The sequence below is a fragment of the Leuciscus leuciscus genome (genome assembly GCF_965113295.1).
Source record: "Leuciscus leuciscus genome assembly, chromosome: 13".
NCBI classification, from domain to species: Eukaryota; Metazoa; Chordata; class Actinopteri; order Cypriniformes; family Leuciscidae; genus Leuciscus; species Leuciscus leuciscus.
The window spans coordinates 4,571,782-4,589,315 of record NC_138737.1 but is presented as its reverse complement, the minus strand read 5'-3'; the positions used below and the strand labels follow the sequence as shown (position 1 = coordinate 4,589,315).

The window sequence follows — 17,534 nt, the reverse complement described above, 5'->3', positions numbered from 1 at the left end:
GGATTAAACAGTGACACAAACATGCTGGCAGGGCATTTGGGCATTAAGCATTGCCAAAGGAAAACAGATATTCTGATTGGAGCTCTCCCCAAAGAGCTCTCAGAGTAATTGGGTTTTAACAAGAAAATAATACTTTTGTTCACAGTCAGGGGTTTGGAAACCCTGGTGCCTTACTTTTACATATACAAGAGCCCCTTAGACATCTAATGAAATGATAGGCTTTGTGCAGTTATTATTGGTTCTGCATGCCAGATATCTAGCCATGAAAATCACTTAAACAGAGAAAGAACTTTGTTGCTAGAATGTTAATAGCAGTGGCTTACAGTCTTCAATTAAATTTGACTCTCCCTGTGTCTAACAGAACAAAATGTTCATTTACCGTGGTAAAGAGTATGAGTGGCTGGAAGACTTTAGCCTCAAGCTCATGTCTCAGTTTCCCAATGCAGTGAAGATAACCAGCACATCGCCCCCTGGTGAAAACATCTTTAACTCACCCGGTCAACGTATCCTTCACCTTCAACCCAGCAAGATACTGATGTTAAAGCTTTTTGTTGGCTAAATTCTGTGGAATTTTAAGATTTATGAGTTTGTTTTATGTTTAATTTTTTTTTTTACTGTTAAATTAAATATAGTAACATTTAAAGGTTTGGGGTCAGTAATTTAAAAAAAAGAATATAATAGTTACATTCAGCTGGGATGCATTAAATTGATCAAAGGTGACAGTAAAGACATTTATAATGTTACCAAAGTGTTCTATTTCACATAAATCTTCTTTTGAACTTTCTATTCATCAAAGAATCCTGAAAAAAAACATTTTCATGGTTTCCACAAAAATATTAAGCAGCACAACATTTTTAACATTGATAATAATAAGAAACGTTTCTTGAGCAGCAAATCATCATATTAGAATGATTTCTGAAGGATCATGTGACACTGAAGACTGGAGTAATGATGCTGAAAATTCAGCTTTGCATCACATGAATAAATTACATATATATATATATATATATATATATATATATATATATATATATATATATATATATATATATTTCAAATAGAAAACAATTGTTATATTGTAATAACATTTCACAATATTACAGTTTTACTGTTTTTTTTATGTTTAAATGCAGCCTTTGTTAAGAGAGTTTTTCCAAAGACATTATACAAAAATCTTACCAACCCAAGACTTTTGAACGGTAGTGTATGTGCCTCACATTAAATCAGTAAGCATTTGGACCAAATTAAGTCAATGTGAACAGTTTTCTATCCTTAACTGATTCCCTGCAGATATTCAGTGTTTTACGGTGAAGCCTGTCCTAACTTTACCTTCACAGTTCAAGGACAAGGGAGTTCCTGAACAAATCCTCAAGTATGAATCAACGCCGTTGTCACAATTCAAATCTACTGTAAATAATGCTGTAATAGATCTTATTTTCCTTCTGTTGTTTTCTCAGTTACTACAGGACGAACGAGGTGGACAAGTTCCAGTATTCAAGACCGTTTAGGAAAGGAGAAAAAGATCCTGACAATGAGTTTGCCGTAAGTTGCAAACATTGATCAAATATTGAATCACTGAGGTTGACCGATAAGGCAGATGAGGGTATTTGTGGTGCACGAAAAAGATGATTTCAGATTAAATTACTGACATTTTTTATTTCAACATTGTTGACATTATAATTTTTTTTAACCTTGTCAAAACTGTTTTGCAAGCTTTAGTTTGAAGTGTCAAGCTCAAACCCCATGAGTGAGTGACTGATGGTTTTCATCAAGATTGTTTGTGACTTGCAACCAAGGAAATGAATGCAGGGGTCTGACAGGCATGGCAAACCTCAAATTTGTGTCTGAAAAAAAATGTTATTTCCAAGTCTAAAAGAGTCATTAAAATGAATTAAATGTTAAAGGAATAGTTCAAAGACAAAAGTGTTATTATGTTGTTTTTGAAGCTTGGCAGTAAAAAATGACTCTACTTTTTATTTTTTATTCACGTTTTGTAAAAAGCTGCTTGGACATTCTAACATCTATGTTTCTTGGAAGAAAAACAATATAAAAATTGTAGTAAAAGTGGGGGGTGAAGTCTAGCTTATGCTCAGTATTAATTGGTTTAAAACCTTTTATATGCAATCTCTATGAAAAATATCCATATCTGATAATCACAAGAAATCATTTAAAAGCAGTCATTTAAAGGGCTCCTATTATTCTTTTTTTACATTTTTAACTTTGTTTAGCATGTAATGTTGCTGTTAGAGCATAAAAAGTCAGTTCTTCTCTATATCAGTGCGCTTCTGAACTCCCTGAAACGCTTCCATTGTAGTCTTGAGTTTTCTTCCGGGAACGAACACGTCACAATATTCCTCATTTAAATAATTCCCGTCCAAGGCATACACAAAAAAAGGGTGCAAAGCCTGGCTGAGTAGGTTAGTAGTGGGTTGAAACTCACAGACCAATCACAACACACTGGTCCAGCCGACCAATCAGAGCACACTATGCTTTTCGTAAGGAAGGGCTTCATAGAGACAGGAACTAAACAGAGCGTTACTGACAGACTTTTCTGTCATTAAAGCATAAAACCTATTCTAGTAGATGCCAAAAACAAAATCAAGACTTAATAGCTCTTTAAAAAAATGTCAGATTGTCAACCCCCTGATGATGATAATGATTTAAATGCCTAATTAAACTTTTAAAAGAAAGCTGCCACTCACTAACTCTGAAGAATCACCGTTATTGCCAGTAATCTTGAATGTTGTGATTCTGTGAAACTACATTTCACTAGTTTCTAGGTGGTACAAGAACCTGTAATTCAGTTCTATATAATTATTCATAAATGGGTGATGATTAACCTTCAGATCCTGTTACCCCTCTGTGTAAATGTGCCTCTCTACCTTTGACATCACAGACCATGTGGATCGAAAGGACCACTTTTATTACAGCATACCGCTTTCCAGGAATCCTCAAGTGGTTTGAAGTGAAATCCATGTCTGTGGTGAGTAACTCGTCCTTCTCGAAATACTCTAAAACACGCTTTTATTGTTTAATGTCAAACGTGTTATCTGAATACTTACCTATTAACAAAAGACAACATGACATCAAAATGAACCCTTTTGACTTTTTTTCAAATGCCCCTTAATGTGTTAATCAGTGCATGTTATTGTTTTCATAGTCAAATTGTGACTTTTTCTAAAATAATGTTTCTGCTGATGTAATAATAACAGTAGATTTCTACTGGAGAAAATGTGTGTGATGCTTGTGTGTTGCTGTACTGTTGCTAGGATATTGCTTACTGGCAGTAAGCAATATCTGTATCAAAATCAAATCAATATCAATATAGAAAATAAAGGATATTTTTTTCGGCAGCACTTGATCTAGTAATACTAACACTTTCACTTCTATTCTATTTTTTTAATGAAAAAAACAAAAAAACATGCACTGCGTTAGATTAAACTGAGAAGGGTCCTCTATTGTTCTCATTTGTAAGTCGCTTTGTTTAAAAGCGTCTGCTAAATGAATAAATGTAAATGTACTGGCATAGATTAAAATAACCCTCCTACAAGCCTTTATGATATTCCAGTTTCAAAATATGCCATTTTATGTCATTCTCAAAAGTTTGGAGTCTTTTGCTCACCAAGGCAAAAATACAGTAAAAACAGAGAATATTTAGAGAGATTAACACTTTATTTTGATGGTCCACTTTAGACATTCTATTAACTATAAGTAACTTTGCAAGTAAATGTCAACTTATTCTACTGATCAACTTAATAAACTACTTTTAAACTTAATTAACTCATTCTAATCCTAACCTAACAGTCTACTAACAATCTACTACAGTCTACTAATACTCTAATGAGAGTTAGTTGACATGTAGTTGCAAAGTTACTTATAGTTAGTAGAATGTCTGAAGTGGAATATTTGAAATAAAGTGTAACAATTTTTTTAAATAACTGTTTTCTTTTTGAATATATTTAAAAATGTAATTTATTACAGTGACGAAAAGCTGAATTTTCAGCATCATTACTCCGGTCTTTAGTCACATGATCCTTCAGAAATCATTCTAATATGCTGATTTGCTGCTCAATAAACATTGATTATTATTATCAATGTTGAAAACAGTTGTGCTTAATATTTTTGTGGTAACATGATGATTTTTTTTGAGGATCTTTGATAAGTTCAAAAGTACAGCATTTATTTGAAATCCTTCTTTTTTTTTTTTTTTTTTACGTTATAAATGTCTTTACTGTCACTTTTGATCAATTGAATCCATCCTTGCTGAATAAAAGTATTAATTTCTTTAAAACAAATGGTAGTGTATGATCATAATCAGATCTTATCTCTCTGTTTGTAGGAAGAGATCAGCCCTTTGGACAACGCCATAGAAACCATGGAGCTGGCCAATGAGAAGCTGAGTAATCTGGTACAGCAGCAGGCGTGTGACCGCTCTCTTCCTGTGCACCCGCTCTCCATGATGCTCAATGGAATCGTGGACCCGGCTGTCATGGGCGGCTTTTCCAACTATGAGAAGGTCAGTCTTTCTCCCCTGTTTCTTCTCTTCTGCTACTTCTATCAAAGGAAGGGTAGGCAATTTTCAGAGAGGCTAGCAATAGCGAGCTAGCTTCGAAACCATGAGATCCCATGCTCCCTTTAAAGTGTCTCCAATGCCACACCTCCTTCAAAACACATAAACGTGCACAGCAGGGAGCAAGTGCCACGAGAGATGGAGTTAAACTACCTCATGTCTCAAAGCACACAACATTACAATAATAATGAACATAACTTAAAGAGCTCTGACCTGTACCACCTGACTGCTGCAGATTCATTTCAACGTTGATAGTGTTGCCACTGAAACGCATAAATTCACGTCACGAACCCCTCTGAGTATAATGTCACGGGTTTCCATCTCTTCCAAATGACAGTAGTTATGGCGTGAACGCAGCATAAGCTGGTTGTTTTGGTTCAGGAATAACTGTATAAGACAGCTTTCTGTTTCGTTTGCGGCGCTCGGTCACTGACGTCTGTCTAACTCTGCATAGCATGAATTGCGCTGATGACGTGTGATATCTGCGCGAACAGGTGTGCGGAGATATGGAAATACATATGTTGACTGGCAGGTAGGACATCGTATCATTGAATTCGGACGAACATTTATGTTGAAGGTCCTACGCCTTTAGCCTGGTAATACCAAACTCTGCTACTTCGCTTTGCTTCGTAGACAGAGTCTGGAAGGGCATAATTGAAAAGCGTTTTCTTTCTCGCGGGGGGGCACTTGTCTGAAGTTTAAAATCATTGGTTACCCGTAAGCCAATCACATAACGTTTGGTTATGACGTGTGTTATGCGCTGGCTCAGCCGCATCTAACTTCCACTGTAAACACATGTATGATGCGAAAACAAAACCATCGAGCGAAATACCGGAGTGAACATGGCTGTGAACGACTTTTGCAGATTATGTGAAGTAAATCTACGCATCCACGGTACAATCAGCGTCTACGTCACGGCTCTCAGCCCACCCTCTGTCCGTTGATTGGCCGGCTGTTTTGAGGCCGGAGGAAAACTGGGAGATAGGTCGCTATCTCAGACTGAGTACAGAAGTGAACTGAAATTGAGTGGAAGTACGAAGTCTGACGTAGTCAGGCTACCACGCCTTCAACAGACGATTTATATACATATAAATACATTTAGACCACTTAACTTAGTGATTGCTAACTTTCAACCAGCATAACAAAAATGTTTCTGGAACAAATCATCTACATGGCCTTTAATTTCAGAGCTGTAAGCTCAGCGTGCGGACATTACTCTTCTTACTTCTATGATTGTCGTCTTTTTCTCCTGCACCTGAGCCCAATAAAGGTTTGGGATGTGCACACCTTTTCTGTATTTTTGATTCTATTCATTTTTAACCAAAGGAAATCAAGCCCAAATCAAGCTAACACCCTGATAGTCCTCAGCTAAATCAGTCAGATGTGCTCAAGAGTTGCTCTGTATCTTTAGTCCTGGTCAGATATGAAAAATTGATGTGTGTCTCTAGGCGTTAGGTCTGCTGGAGCACCGGCTGATTCTGATTGAAATTTTTGTTTCACCCCTCAGGCGTTTTTCACAGACGCCTACATGAAGAAGAACCCCGACCACCTGGAACGCATTGAAGTCTTGAAACACCTGATTGCATTGCAGGTGACACTTCTGCAGATCTGTGTTGTGTTTAACCACTCACACAATACTCAGATTATTCACATATAAGTGGGAGATATGACCATCTACCATGTTAACTATGTATATAGAATTATTTGCACCCCTGGTAAATATGATCAAAGATGGCTGTAAAAATAAATCTGCATTGCTTCATTCAAAAAATTCTGAAAAAATCTAACTTTTCATTGAAGTAAAATAATTATTGCCCTGATGGTGTTTTGTAGAAAAGTTTTATTTCATAATGTGATTTTCCCCCCACTTTCAATTCTTTTACTTTAATGAAAGGTTAGATTTTTGTGAATTTTTTTTAATGAAAGATCAAAAGGATAAACGATGCAGATTCGTTTTTAGAGCCATCTCTGCTCATATTTAACAGGGGTGCCAATAATTCTGACCACAACTTTATATATAAATTATATTGTCTAAATGTATTCACATTATCGATCAAATGTTTGGGGTTGTTAAGAATTTTTCATGTAAAAAAAAAAAAAAAATGGAATCGTATTCTCACCAAGGCTGCATTTATTGGACCAAAATACAGTAAAGCATTAGTGCTGCTTAATATTAATGTGGAAACTGTGGTCGTTTTATTAATAGAAAGTTCAAAAGAACAGCATTTATTTGAAATAGAAATCATTTGTAACATTATAAATGTTTTTACAGTCACTTTTGATCAATCTAATGCATCCCTGTTGAATTAACCTATTAATTTCTTTAATCTTATTGACCCCAAACTTTTGAATGGTAGTGTATATTTATATAACCATGTGGAACTGCCTGTTTTTAGATAATCAAATATCTTTAGATAATTAAATGGATTAAATTACTTGATGAAAGTAATCTCATTTTAAAAAAAAGAATTCTAAATCTAAATTTCAAATAGCTTTGAAACCATCTACAGTATATATGATAAAACCATCTATACATTTGTACTGTTTCACTGTATGTTTTGTCATATTAAAATCAGATACTGTAAAAGCATCAAAGTGATCCATTCAGTGTTACATTTTTAATGTTGAAAATGCTTTAATGCTTCTCAGGTCCCATTGCTTGATGAGGGAATTCGGATCCACGGAGAGAAATCCACGGAGCAGCTCAAACCCCTTCACAACAGAATCGTGTCCTGCTTCCAGGACCTGCGCGCCAAAGTGGAGAAACTCTATGGCGTCATTACTCTAGTGAGTCTGACGAACACGACTCTATTGAGAAGAGCCCGTTTTTAACAGCCTGTTTTTGGGTCGCAATGTTTCAGATCTGATGAAATGATTCATACGGAATATTGTCTAACAATTACTTTGAAGGAGATTTGAGATCAGCTAAGACTCATCAAGATTCATTTTCTTGAGACAGTAAGACCACAAGAGGAGGACATGCTTTGATGAAGTGATATTTGTCTTTGTGTGTCAGGTTTTTGCTATAATTGCAGGTTTATTTGGTCCCCACAAACATAGTAAGACCTGCACTTTCCAGCCTCTTTATTAAGATATTTATCTTTGTGTATGCCACAAGGTTGCTTAAAGGTGAAGTATATAATTGTTTTGATGTTAAAAATCTTTCTGCCATCCCAATTAACTATAAGTAAGCACAGTTCTTATTAGATGACACATAACTTGTCCCTTATCTTTTTCCCTAAATACATGAATGTTGCCTCAAATCATGTGACGACTTGTGCAGAAGCGTGCTATTACTTTACCAAGCAATTTTTACCAAGCAAAAATCCCATAGATTTATAATACTCTTCAAAAGTTTAGGGTCTCCTGTGCACACAATTTATGCATTTAAAGTAACTATTTCTATTTGATTGTAATTTATTCCTGTGATGCAAAACTGAATTTTCTGCATCATTACTCCAGTCTTCACTCAGTGTCACATGATCCTTCACAAATCATTCTAATATGCTGATTTGCTGCTCAAGGAACATTTCTGATTGTTATCAATGTTATAATCAACAGTTTGTAACAGTAATCAACAGTACAATCACAGTTTTTTGTGGAAACCATGATACATTTTACAACAGTATTTATTTCAAATAGAAATATTTGTAACATTATAAATGACTTTACCGTCACTTTTGATCAATTTAATACATTCTTGCTGAATAAAAGTATTATTTGCAATTATTATATATATACATTTATTATTTTTAAATTTATAATAAGTATTTTATGTATATATATATTAAGGAGACTTAATAGTGCTAAATTCACATTTACGTTATAATGCTAAAAGTTAAGAGATTACTACAGAGGTCTGTGAGATTCAAGTCATGATATAAATAGAAACATGTTTGTGTTTGTATCTGTATCTCCAGCCCTGCTCTCTGACCGAAAAGAAAAAGAGTCGCGTGGGGTCGATGGTGATGCCATACATCATGTCCTCCACGCTCAGACGGATGTCCACCATCTCAAACGCCTCCTCGGGACACTCCAGCGGCTCAGGCTCCTCCGACGGAAACTCCTCCAGGCCTGCATCCCAGGAGTCAGTATTCTCTCCTTCATAGAAATAATCGTCCTCATTTTCAGCAGCGCACCGAGAGCTAATTTATCGTAGGACAGAGTTCCCGTGGTCATGGAAGGATTCAGTTTCCCCTGTAATTACGCCTCTGCTAGTGGACAAACATGACATTAATCCGGTTTAACCTCCATGTTTAATTGGTTCTTTTATGTGTAAGTGGGTTCTCATTAAACAAGTCCTTAATTACCGTTAACTCCCCAATAATTTAGATAAAAATCTTATCTTAGACCTAAAATCTTATCTTATCGGAGTAAATGACAACCTGCTTGTTTTCCTTCAAGTATTTGCAGATGAAACTGTTCTAAATTAGTCATTCCTAACTGGTCATCACACTTGCCTATAAATGCTTTCTTTCTGGAAAATCATTATAGTGGATGAATGATGCTTAGTCGGAAAGAACATGAAAAGTTCAGTTTCCGTTTTTCTTCCCCTGTCACTTTATGCATCGTTTGATATCATCCGAGCGTGTGCTGCTTTATTTAGAAAATCTTCTTGGTAAATAATTCTTATTAATTCTTATTTCCCATGAGGTCCACTTATAATACTAGTCAAGTTTTTTTGTGCCAAAATAGTCAATAATTTAGTTTTTATGACCATTTTCTCTTGCTCTGAGTCTGACCTTTAGAATTCAGTTTAGTTAATTTTAGCTTTACATCAAATAAGTATTTTAATCACAAAGCAAAGAGTTTTTTTTGTGTGTGTGTGCATTACTTAGATATTGTACGAAAGGTTGTGTTAACTGAAACATTTTATTTTTAGTGGTTGATAATGGATATATTGGCTGATTAGATATTTAATTGCATGTTTTTACATTTAGATGATGATCACGTAAAGTTGACCTTTAAAAACACTTATAGTTTAGCAGTGGTACATGTAATCTTTAGCAGTCAGTATCCATTATTCATACTTTATTATGTTGCTATGGCTTAATTACCTTGCAGCATTTAAAACTATAGAATTTATTTGTTGTTGTTGTATTTTTAATGTATTAGGCAAAATAGTATTCTATGGAGCACATGACATGCGGACACAAATATATATATATATATATATCATGGTCGCAAATTAAGAAATCGTTCCCACAACTTAATTTGCTCCCTAATTTTAGTAAGTGGTTAGCCACGTTGTACTAGTTTGCTCCCTTGTTTTGATTGAACTAAAACATTGGAACGAATTATTACAACGTGGCCACAATTTAGTAAAATGAGGGAAGAAATGAATAAACCAAGGGAATGAACTCTTAATTTTTGGCTACAATATAGTATATATTTTCCCTGCATGTCATGTACTGGGCTCCATAACCCTCTACTGCATAGCGTTGCCCCCAGGCAACGGAAAGTTTTCTTAAGCCCTGTGTTCAGTACATTTTTCTTTAAATGATTGCAACCAATTAGAATGTTTGAAAAAGTATCAAAGAACAGTCCAATAAGGTTTGGGAGTCACTATCAAGCACCATTTGAAGGCGGGACGTCCTTTTCTGACACATGGTCACAGGAGCACATGGTGTGAGATGAAAGCAAGATTATTTGCTTTAGTAATCATATTTAAAATGACATGAACTGTACATAAAAAATATGTGTGTGTGTATGAAGGTGTAGAGAAGCCTTTTGGCAGGTTTTGTGAATTTCTTTTTATTTTGCATGTTCACAAATTCAGTTTTTCTTTTTGTTGCCTCAGGGCAACGTTATGCGATAAGGGGTACTTTTCAAGGATGTCTTGGACAATACCTCACAATGGCAAATAATGTGTTACAAGTAGGGAAGATGTAGGGTTCCTGGGTGCACAGGAACACCCAAAGTCACCAAAGTGACACTAATGTGCAGCATCCACAGTCATGTTAGAACAGAAAGGGGCCATCTACAAACTGTTCCCACAAAGTTGGGAGCATGAAATTGTCCAAATTGTCTTGGTATGCTAAAGCATTAGGAGTTCCTTTCACTGGACCTAAGGGGCAAAGCCCAACCCCTGAAAAACAACCCCACACCATAATCCCCCCTCCACCAAACAACCCCACACCATAATCCCCCCTCCACCAAACAACCCCACACCATAATCCCCCCTCCACCAAACAACCCCACACCATAATCCCCCCTCTACAAAACTTTACACTTGGCACAATGCAGTCAGGCAAGTACCGTTTTCCTGCCAAACCCAGACTCGTCCATTGGATTGCCAGTCAGAGTTATTTAAGTGTTTTTCCCTTTTTACTTAAATGATTTCTTGACATTTTTTAATAATTTTTTTTATTTTTGTATTGCTCTCTGAGAATTGTATAATGATCATTTTCTCTATGATTCTTTACCATTGTTGCATAACGTTGCCCTCAGGCAACAAAAAAATATTTTGGGGTGGGGGGGTTGGGGGAGGGACATTTTTCAATAAATCAATAAAATGTTCCCAAATGAGCCAGGAAATGATGTGAAATAATTTTTATCATGTGTCATCAAAATTCATGCAGTAGAGGGATAATATTCACTTAATATCAGTCGTTTTATTGGTTATCGGCTATGACATGGAATGAATCAACATTGTAATTCGGAAATTCAAAATGAAGTACATCGTGACAGATTCATAAAACAATCAGTGCTAAAATGTGTTGCTCAAACTGTTTCATACGGACATTAACAGTTTAAGAACTTCATCCATTTAAATAAACGTGTTCATGTCATAAAAGTGAAGAGTTGAGAAGAGTTTGGAAACTCTTAATGTCCTTCTGTGCATGTTAAAACTTCATGATTGAATGTTTTATAGTGTTTGTACTGTTTTATTGTGACTTTTTCATGTTAGTCAGAAGCAGTTATTATACTCAATGTTTCCATTTTATGTTTGAACATCTTTGGTTTACTTATCTTATGTTAACATTTAAACTTCTGTTTTTAGCAATGTGCTTTTATTGAAATGTCAATGAAGTGCGTATATCATATAAGTAGCAATTACCAAGACAGGCAGCTGGGGGAATACATCAAATATCTCTGAAGAATCTCCCAAGAATAACTGCATATACGTAGTTTTTTTACTTCTGAAGGTTTCTACTTCTGCGCCACTCAATCCACGAGTGGCTTACTTGTAGTCAAATGTGTTTCTAGACCTGAGATTACTAAACTAATACACAAGCAGAATGCTGTTGCACAAATGCATAATACATGGCAACATGCTCAGAGGATTTGTACAGGTGCACAAATATCTGATTGTCTCTCTTTCTCTCAGTTCGCTGCTCTCCCGCGTGAGCGACAGCAGGGTTTCGGTTCTGTCCCGCTCAGAGGAAGATAATCGGATAAGTAAGAAGAACAGGAAGGAATGGAGCATGAGCAAGTCTCAGGTCTTACTGGAGCGACCCGCTGACACAGACCAGGTGCTGGGAGCTTTTGTGTTCATTCTTCTGTTCATGGCTGTCAGTGAGCAGTTTTAAACATTTAGGGCCAGATTCACTTCAGCTTGTGCCAGCGCAAACCCTCTTTTGCCGTTAAAAAAATACGACTGTCAGGGTTTACTTGTCTTACTAAAGACACGCAGTGAAAAATTAGCGCTGAAAAGGCGTCCGGCTGACCTTATTGCATATGCATTTGTAGGAGTTTCCCTTTCAGATGCAAAATTTATGGAAGGAGATTATTTAAATGAATTACGCAATGTGATTTACTAAGGTTTGCGCTCATCAATTTACTGGTATTTGGGCCATTATTTAACGCCCCCAAAAAGCCCTTCTTAAATCAGAAGCTAATTTGAGCTGCTCATAGTAGATTGCGTTGGTCATTATAGAAACGGTCCTGCCTCTGTGTTCTTTAATTTGCACGTCATCAGTAGATCACGAGCTGAGCTTTTCACTCCCATCTGCGTTTTTGTGGAATCACGCTCTAATGCTAATTTGCCCTGTTTAGTAAATCCGGCCCTATATGCGATGGCTCTGTGATGTTAACATGATCACGATCTGTTTGACGTTGATTTATATCATTTCATAGTGAATCAAATGATTGAGTGGTATCAATTGTAGAGTTGTAGACATTTATAAAATGGACTAATGTAATATTTGGAGATATGATTCATTTGATGCGCTGTCTCTGTGTGGTGGCAGATTCCTCCAGAGAAGCAGCCAAGGCCGAAAAGTCTGACGATAGGGGACCGGAGACTCACGCTGTCGCTGTTTCATGGAGAATCATCCAATTTGAGTTTACACAACCCACTCAGCCCTCTGCCTGCCACACCACACACACCGCGCAGCTCGAGTGAGTACACACACACACACACACACACACACACACACACACACACACACACACACACACACACACACACACACACACACACACACACACACACACACACACACACACACACACACACACACACACACACACACACACACACACACACACACACACACAACACTGACACTTATGGAGATGGTGGGCTTTTTTGTACTTGATCTGTGGGTTTTCTTCACCATAATAACTACATGTCAAAGCATTATGGTATTACTGTATGCTAATATCTCTATACCGTGGTGCCACTACAGTAATGTTAAAAAATAAAAAAAAGGTTCTCAAAATACAAAACCATTCAAAAGTCAAAGCTTGGTAAGATTTTTAACTGTTTTTGAAAGAAGTTTATTATGTTTACCAAGGCTGCATTTATTTGATCAGAAATACAGTAAAAACTGCAAAATTACAAATTAAAATAACTTTCTATTTAAATATATTTTCAAATATCATGTATTCCTTTGATGGCAATTAGAATTTTCAGCATCATTACTCCAGTCTTCAGTGTCACATGATCCTTCAGAAATCATTCTAATATGATGATTTGCTGCTCAAGAAACATTTATGATTATTATCATTGTTGAAAACCGTTGTGGAGTTTTGTGTGGAATCCTTGATAAATTTGATAAGTTTCATACATTCTTTGATGAATAAAAAGTTCAAAATTGAGCATTTATTTGAATCAGTTGTAACAATGTAAATATCTTAATGGTGACTTTTGACCAATTTAATGTGTTTTCTACCGAAATAACACAAATGTAGATATGAGAATTATGCAGTTTTTTAAAACTTAAAAAGTTTTAAACAAACAACAGTTTCTAGAGGCATGTAAGGATGATGTTATAAATACACAGATCGAACACACTGATCCAGGACATGGCACGTCTGTATTGACATTCATATTGATCACCTTCCCGTAGGTTACACTTGTCTCCCGAGCGAGAGTGACTTCAGCACACCTGACATCACGAACATCCCTCCACCAATGCCACCCAAGAAACACCCTCACGAGAGCGAGAGCACCTATAACTCTACTTCTGAGGTGAGACACGGCATATGGAAAAAAGTTACATTTTTAACACTTTCCTTTGTGCATTCATCTGTATTTTGACCTAAAATCTTGATGAGAAAAACAGTATAGAAAGCTGAAACCACATTTACAGACTGAAAATAATAAGCTTTTCCTCTGTCACCCATAGTTCACGCCTCCTTTACCGACGAAAGCTGAAATCAAGCCTCCACCGCCACCACCCAAAACACGCAAGTCCATGTTTTCCACATATGAGAGCAATCCACAATAAAGACCCTCCTGTTCTCCTGACGCCCGCGGTACCCGTGTCTCATATTATTGCGTGCTGTGAGGGTTCGATTTAAAGAGGAAACACATCTGAACGGTACTTGCTCCTCTTTTAAGATATTCTGAGCTGGGTTTTGTGATGAAAATTTGATTGAAGATTGTCATAACTTTTTTTTTTTGTAGCAAAACAGCAGTTTAATTATGATAAAATGCTGTTTTTTATTTGGAAATGAACTGAGAAACGTATTTATTCATCACTGCTGGGCAGGAACGTGACCAAAGGTTGGTTTGAATGTTCAGATCGGCCTCGCATCCACTGGATTCATTAGTTTATCTAGACCTGTAGCTGTGCCTTATAAAAATAAATATTTAAAGTTATTGAAGTTATTTTTACTTCCTCGGTGCACATATTCACTTTGCACATTGCTCATAATTGTTGAGTTGTGCATTCATGCAATTAAATCTTTTCTAGTTGAACTTGTTGAACCAAGGAATGAGAAAAGACTGATTGTCTATGTGTTTTCACTGTAGAGAGCTGTGTAGAAAGCCTGTGAACTAAATCAGTATAATAATGCAAGTTTTTAGCAAATTAAAAAACAGAATTCAGGAGTGTGTCAGCACTTAAATCTCACCGTAGTTCTTCGCGGAACGGTACATTTGGTTTGGATCTGGGCCGGTCGGTCCGCTCCAAGCTTGGGACGGCCCTGGTTTGGATCAACATATACTCGTCTATGAAACGAGTCATATCTAAGGTTTGCTGGTTCATGTACCTCAAGTCAGAATCACTTCAGTAGTATGTGCACTGTATGGAAAAGCTGTATTTGTGTACTGTATTTTTTGCTCATGATGTGTTTTTTTTTTTTTTTTTTTTTTATATGATGTTTTTTATTTTGTGATTCCAAATTTGTCTCTTCCATTGTGATAGAATGCAACTTTGGATGTGTAAATTATTCATTGTAATGTTTTTGAATACAGCGCTCCAGTTATGAATTTGTTTCAGAATAGCAGGAGTTCACAGTTAAGGTTCACTGGGTAAAAACTACATGGCATTAATGTTGTTTGTAATGGGTTCTTATATTAAGGTAATTTGCATAAATATTGCATAGTTTTGTACTTAAAGAGTGTGCTTTTTTTGTGCAAATATGATATTTAATTGATGTGCACATGGGAAATTCTATTTCTGAATGAAATGTTTTGTACATTCTGTATTAAACCATGAACAAATGTGATAGAAATTACACAAAATTCCAGGGAATCCAGAACAATGTTTTTATAAAGGGATTGTAGGTGTAAATATAGAATTTTTCTTTACAGAATTATTTAAACTTGAAACTGTAATTTAAATTAGATTTGAATCAACGAATTAGTGTTTTTTTTATTTTAATTTGTTCATTCTGAACAAAAATACAGTCCACTGGGATTCTGGCCTGGATCATTTCAACATTTCAACACTTTTCAGTTTAGTAAATGCATGTTTTTAAAGTAATTATTTATATTTTTGCGGCCAAAATTGGCAGTTTTTCACCTGCAGGCAGAAACCTGTTAAAGCCACTGGACAACAGCCAATCAGAAACTGTTATTTTTGCTCTGTAGTTTGAATAAAAGTGCCAAAAAATCTTGAATCAAACTGTTTACTAGTTTTTCTACTAATGGAGTTTAATAGTTGAGTCAAATTACCTTTCAGTCTAAATAAATCTTCATTTGGTTTCTGTTGTGTTTGGTAAGGATCACACTGACACAGAGAGTAGCATTAACTTATTGTAACTTTTTACTTCAATCTCACTGTCCTTTCAGACCCAAGTAAATGAACGTATACATTCGTCAGGCATAACAGAATGCTTCCAGCACAATCAAACTCTATGCATCACTGAACACCAACTCAATGCATTATTAAACCCCACTTGAGAGAACACAACAGTTTCTTTTCAGAACTTGCCAGTGTGAGATTTGTTGTAACTTGTTCCATTTAAATGTTTAGAATTTGCAGGTGAAATCAAATGAGAAAGAAATTAATGTTTCGCACTTTTCAAATAATCACACATGCAAATTGGTTTTCTTATTTTAACAGGCCTATAAAAAAATAATCCCTATGGAAAACGTAGTTGTATTTGCCCAAACAACTTCTAATCCTTGATTTAAACAAGATAGAAATGTGCTGAATTTTTTTTAAAAAATAATCATTATTAATTCAGTATCAACTTCAGACGTATTTTTTTAGACTAGCGTATGCCTGATGACTTTTATTTTTATTATTTTATTCATTGTTTTATGTGCGTTTTTCTTGTACAGCGCTTTGAGAAGCTGCCTTTAAAGGCGCTATATAAAATAAAGTTTATTATTATTATTATTATTATTAAAGGGTTAGTTCACCCAAAAATGAAAATTCTGTCAGTAATTACTCGCCCTCATGTTGTTCCAACCCCGTAAGACCTTCGTTCATCTTCGGAACACAAATTAAGATATTTTTGATTAAATCTGAGAGCTGGCTCACTCCTCCATAGGCTTCTAAGACACTATAACTTGCTGGCCCAGAAAATGCATTAAAGACATCGTTAATATAGTCCAAGTGACTACAGTGGCTCAATCTTAAATTTATAAAGCGACGAGAATACTTTTTGTGCGCAAACCCCCCCCAAAATAACGACTTTATTCCACTATTCATTTCCTTCTCTCTGGGCCTCGAGTTTTTTCACGTAGTGTAACAGCGTCTATGTTACACTACGTGACAGCGTCTGTGTTGCACGTCACACACATGACCAGCGTCGGCCAATAGTGAGCCTACGTGTGACGTACAACACAGGTAGCTGCGTTTAGCTGCGCTAAAACACTACGTGAACTCACTCGAGGCCCAGAGAAAAGGAAATGAATAGTGGAATAAAGTCGTTTTTTTTTTTCACAAAAAGTATTCAGTAACACTTTATAATAACTGCACGCTATTAATCATTAGTTAAGCATTAGTAAACAGTTAATTCATCATTTATAAAGCATTAATATACATTAATAAGCAGTTTATAAATACAGTTATAAATGCTGTATTCTTGATTTATAAGCATGTCTATAATGTGTTTAATAATTGTATTTTCTTAATTTATTAATGATCACTTTATCATTTTTAAATGAAGTATTGCATTATTTACAAACCGGTTATTTAGGAGTTGTCAGTGGCTAATAAGATCACTTAGAAAGTGTAAGTAAATGTAGTAGATTCAGGTAGTTATAAAGCATTTAGTAGTGGTCAGTTAACTATGTTTGTGAGCTAATCTAAAGTGAGGACTAGTTATGCTTTGTAAA

At 35.7% G+C, this 17,534-nt stretch overlaps 1 protein-coding gene across 1 annotated transcript in view; it reads left to right on the top strand.

Moving 5' to 3' along the window:
• Positions 1–16,869, top strand: part of dock5 (dedicator of cytokinesis 5) — a 64,929-nt gene extending 48,060 nt beyond the window's left edge. Inside the window, exons 40-51 of the mRNA XM_082187817.1 lie at positions 362–503; positions 1,291–1,372; positions 1,458–1,542; positions 2,897–2,983; positions 4,340–4,516; positions 6,078–6,161; positions 7,220–7,357; positions 8,491–8,657; positions 11,901–12,045; positions 12,763–12,913; positions 13,867–13,988; positions 14,146–16,869. Coding sequence (XP_082043943.1) covers positions 362–503; positions 1,291–1,372; positions 1,458–1,542; positions 2,897–2,983; positions 4,340–4,516; positions 6,078–6,161; positions 7,220–7,357; positions 8,491–8,657; positions 11,901–12,045; positions 12,763–12,913; positions 13,867–13,988; positions 14,146–14,247 — 1,482 coding nt within the window. The 3' untranslated portion in view covers positions 14,248–16,869. The remainder of the gene's footprint in view (positions 1–361; positions 504–1,290; positions 1,373–1,457; positions 1,543–2,896; positions 2,984–4,339; positions 4,517–6,077; positions 6,162–7,219; positions 7,358–8,490; positions 8,658–11,900; positions 12,046–12,762; positions 12,914–13,866; positions 13,989–14,145) is intronic.
• Positions 16,870–17,534: the final 665 nt, after the last annotated feature.